Source organism: Lonchura striata, chromosome 1 (assembly GCF_050655825.1).
Source record: "Lonchura striata isolate lonStrDom1 chromosome 1, ASM5065582v1, whole genome shotgun sequence".
NCBI lineage: Eukaryota > Metazoa > Chordata > Aves > Passeriformes > Estrildidae > Lonchura > Lonchura striata.
In genome coordinates this window covers 118,203,372-118,207,864 of record NC_140703.1, presented here as the reverse complement: position 1 = coordinate 118,207,864, position 4,493 = coordinate 118,203,372, and the positions used below count along the sequence as shown (strand labels likewise).

General features: G+C 52.8%; 1 protein-coding gene across 5 annotated transcripts; it reads right to left on the bottom strand.

Annotated features, from left to right (window-relative positions):
• Window positions 1-274: 274 nt before the first annotated feature.
• DNAJC28 (DnaJ heat shock protein family (Hsp40) member C28) lies at window positions 275-3,519 on the bottom strand. Of its 5 annotated transcripts, none has more exons than XM_085587610.1 (4): window positions 3,381-3,459; window positions 2,706-2,771; window positions 2,334-2,544; window positions 275-1,611 (listed from the first exon to the last, which is right to left on the bottom strand). In XM_085587610.1, exon 4 carries the CDS (start codon window positions 1,560-1,562, stop codon window positions 465-467), a length of 1,098 nt encoding a protein of 365 aa, XP_085443736.1. In that variant the 5' UTR covers window positions 1,563-1,611; window positions 2,334-2,544; window positions 2,706-2,771; window positions 3,381-3,459; the 3' UTR covers window positions 275-464. The 5 variants fall into 5 exon arrangements, with proteins under 5 accessions (XP_085443736.1, XP_085443740.1, XP_085443743.1 ...); XM_085587614.1 differs by having other exon boundaries at window positions 2,387-2,544; XM_085587617.1 differs by having other exon boundaries at window positions 2,394-2,544.
• Between the last annotated feature and the right edge of the window lie 974 nt (window positions 3,520-4,493).

The following is a 4,493-nucleotide window of genomic DNA, read 5'->3' as shown; positions in this document are numbered from 1 at the left end:
GCCTGTAAAAGTGATTAGGGCCTGTGCTGAAGTGAAGCATTAATTTGGATTTCAGCAGAAGGAAAATGGCCTGCAAGAGAATTGATTTGCTTCTGCTGTGGTTTAACTCAGCCAGCAGCTGCTCAGGGGTGGGGAGGTGTGAAGGGCACAAAAGGTGCTGTGCAAACCCTGCCCAGCAATAAAACACCCTGGAATGGTCAGCACTGCCTCCAGCCCAAACCCAACACACAGCCCCAGACTAACGATGAGAAAAATTAACTCTACCACAACCCAAACCGGCACATTTCATTTAATAATATTTTAAAATAATTATTTATAATGCAAATACTCATCACACAGCCAAATTTCCTTCAAGTAGGCTAACAGTGTGGATTTGACATTTTCAGTGAACCTGAAATTTCTCTAGCGTTACATTTAATTAATAAAGTGCATTCAAAACCTTGACAAGAGGAATTAGCATGAAATTATTTTGGTGCAAGTTTTAACCATTTCAAGAGAGAAGACTTCCACCCAAACCTTTTGCCCTCTTCCCCACTGCTTTCCTTCCTGTCTGAATCAGAAACCTTTTCCACGACAGCCTCGTAAATCTTTCGTGCTCGGAGCATTTCCTTGTCGGTGCTGAAATGCACCATCTGCCTGCTCAGGATGGGCACCACCAGGTTGAAGTTGTCAACTCTCTTGTTTAATTTCCTGATGTCTTCTGCGAACTGCTCGCAAATCCGACCCCATTGCTTCTGCTCCGACAGCGTCATCGGCTGCCCCAGCTTCCTCCTGGAGGCCACGATGCTCTTCCTCAGCCGCTCGATGGTCTCCCGGATCTCCTTCTGCAGCAGGATCCACTCGGGCTGGTAGCCGTTGTCGATGAGGATCCTGTTCAGGTTGTGGGTCATGGGGTCGATGTGGGGGCTGTCCGAGAACTTCTGCAAAGGCTTCCCTTTGCCGCTGAGGTTGTCGAAGTCTCCTTTGGCCATGGACTCCTGGATGAGGTCCTCCACCAGCCGCTCCACCGCCTGAGTTATCTTCACCTTCTTGCTCTGCCGCACGTCCTTGGCCCTGCTGAGGTCGCTGCCGGCGTAGCGGCTCTCCAGCCGCTGCTGCCGGTACTCCAGCACCTGCTCGGTGGCGCGGTCCACGCGGAACTGCATGTACTGCTTCTCCCGCTGGCTCGGCGTGCCGATGCCCACGCCCTCGAAGCTCAGGTAGTGTCTGTGCTGCAGGGACTTGGATTTGAACTGGTCTTCCTCCTCCTCGCCGGGGTCTGCCTTCTGTTTGCCTGCCAGGTCGCTGAGCACGACCCTGTAGGCCTCCTCCACCCTTATGAAGGCACCGGAATCGGCCATGCCAGAGCTGCTGTCCGGGTGGTATTTTTTGGCAAGATTGCAGTAGGAGTTTCTGACGTCATCGAGGGAACATCCTTCCTCCAGCTCCAGAATTTTGTAAGAGTCCTGGACATCGTTTTTGGGTTTGTAACCCGACAACATCCTGCAGAGAAATGGCTTCAGCTTCCTTGGAATCATGGCTCTCCATCCCACGAAACAATGTCCCATGTTGTTACTCAGCATGACACAGGCCACCGGGGATTTCTTCAGATGCAGCTACCTTACAAAGAACCTAGGCATATTTGGACAAAAATCACGGTAAATATCCTTTTTTTATGAGAACTTCCATGGCATTGGTCTTATCTTTAGCCTGATAGATGAAAGAAATCCCTACTAAAATTCAGCAGAATTTTTTTCTTTTACAGACTAATATTGAAATCACAGAATCCCAGCATGGTTTGAGTTGGGAGGGACCTTAAACACCCCACCCAGTGCCACCCCTGCCATGGCAGGGACACCTCTCACTGTCCCAGGGGGCTCCAGCCCCAGTGTCCAACCTGGCCCTGGGCACTGCCAGGGATCCAGGGGCAGCCACAGCTGCTCTGGGCACCCTGTGCCAGGGCCTGCCCACCCTGCCAGGGAACAATTCTTAATTCCCAATATCCCATCTAACCGTGCCTTCCTTAAGCTTAAAGTCATTAATTTACATTTCTAATTAAATACTATTGAAGTTCACAATTTACTTTTTTCTGGAATCACAACAGGAACACAGGTTTGTTTTGCACTGCAGAATTCCCTGAAAGCACTTTTATCACCTTTATTCTTCTATTATTCTTCTATTTTTTTAATTTTATTTTTTATTTACTTTATTTTAGTATGAAATATTTATTATTTTATTAATATTTATATTATTGCCTTTATTGCTTTTCAGCAAACTCATGCCAGTGTAAGCTGGAAATAAGCTTGATGCTGAGCAATAACTGATGAAACAAATCCCTTCCTTTTCCTCTGTACCTATATTTAGCAACAGCTCAATGTCCTACTCCCCTGGATCAATGCCTCAAGACCTGTGACCTGGTACGTTGGCAAAGGACGTCATCACAGCATATTTTGGGTATTTCACAGCGACATCTGGATCAGCACTCATGTTATAGATTCACTAGGTTAGCCCTTCTATCCCAGCAGTGGCCAACTTCCTTCGCTGGTGCCAGGTGGGGACATAAACCTGGAATTAGAACAGATCGATAGCAGTCAGTCACTCCGTCAGCAATTCCAGTGATTCTGGGTTATTTGGGGACACAGCCAGGGTAAAGGTGACAGCAGGTGACAGAGTCAGTCCTTATGAAAAAAATCAAAGTAGAAGTATGTAACACTAATTGGACACACCAGTTACACATCAGCCAAATCCTCTTCATTCATGGAAATCCTTAGGGAAATGCTGGATCAGTGGAGCTAAAGACACAGAGAAGGAAAGATCACTCTATTTTCAAACAAAAAACTAGGTCAAATCAACTCCTCAAGGTTAATCAAAGAATAAGCAGCATTTACATCTTCTGCCCAAATCAAACTGCCCTTCTGCCCTAACCCAGAGAAGGAAAAGAACAAATACTTAGGACTGGATCAGCCCTCCGTGTTTTCAGCTGGCTTTGATCTATGTAAGGCATTAAATCATCAGCTTGTAATAACGGAGCTCATTAACACGTTTTATTTATGATCCAGTGATTTCGCTCCATCTGGGTGGCGGACAAAGATAACTGATTTTCATATGGCCATAAAACCCCATCAAACTACTTAAAGAGAATTATCAATAAACACACTTTAAAAATTAAATTATTGCTCCGACAGTGACTTTCTCCTAAGTCGGCAGCCCCGATTTAAATAAACCTGGTCTTAAAGAACCGCGCTTTGAACCCTCACCCCCCGAGGGGACCGGCTGGGAAAGAAGGGCAGTGGGAACGGAGCGATCCCCGCTGGGGTTTGGGAAGGGGGGATGGAGGGGACCCCAGGACCGGCCCCGCTCCGTCGGGTCCCGGCCCCGGCCCCCGGCCCGCCCTGCCTCACCTGGAGCCGCCGGCAGCCGCGGCACCGCGCCGGTAACGGACCGCAGGAAGAGGAGGGGCGGCAGGAAGGGGAGGGCCGGGCCGCCGCCGTGACCCGCGCTCAAGGACGGGGAGAGCGAGAGCGGGGAAGGAACGGGCGGGGAGGCGAACGGAGGGGGCGAGACAGAGAGAGAGAGGGACGGGGGAATGGGGAAGGAGGGCAGCGCCGTGCCAACATGGGTCCCGCTTGTCTCGGCTCTCCGCCAGGGGGAGCCCGAGCGGCGCCGCGGCCGTGAGGGGAGGGGGCCGTGAGGGGAGAGGTGCCAGGGTGAGGGGAGAGGTGCCATGATGGGGCTGTGAGGGGAGGTGTGCCATGGCGGGGCAGTGAGGGGAGAGGTGCCATGGTGAGGGGAGAGGTGCCATGATGAGGGGAGAGGTGCCAGGGTGAGGGGAGAGGTGCCATGGTGAGGGGAGAGGTGCCAGGGTGAGGGGAGAGGTGCCATGATGGGGCTGTGAGGGGAGAGGTGCCATGGTGAGGGGAGGGAGCCGTGAGGGGAGAGGTGCCATGATGGGGCTGTGAGGGGAGGTGTGCCATGGCGGGGCAGTGAGGGGAGAGGTGCCATGGTGAGGGAAGAGGTGCCGTGGTGAGGGGAGGGAGCCGTGAGAGGGGAGAGGTGCCATGGTGAGGGGAGAGGTGCCACAGTGAAGGGAGATGTGCCATGATGGGGCTGTGAGGGGAGAGGTGCCATGGTGAGGGGAGAGGTGCCATGGTGAGGGGAGAGGTGCCATGGTGAGGGGAGAGGTGCCACAGTGAAGGGAGATGTGCCATGATGGGGCTGTGAGGGGAGAGGTGCCATGGTGAGGGGAGAGGTGCCATGGTGAGGGGAGAGGTGCCATGGTGAGGGGAGAGGTGCCATGGGGAGGGGAGGGAGCCGTGAGGGAAGAGGTGCCATGGGGAGGGGAGAGGTGCCATGGTGAGGGGAGAGGTGCCATGGTGAGGGGAGAGGTGCCATGGTGCGGGGAGGGAGCCGTGAGGGAAGAGGTGCCATGGGGAGGGGAGAGGTGCCACAGTGAAGGGAGATGTGCCATGATGGGGCTGTGAGGGGAGAGGTGCCGTGGTGAGGGGAGAGGTGCC

Bases quoted from the DNA above. Each gene is read 5' to 3' on its own strand.
- DNAJC28 (XM_021538718.4), bottom strand. From the start codon at position 1,562: ATGCTGAGTAACAACATGGGACATTGTTTCGTGGGATGGAGAGCCATG.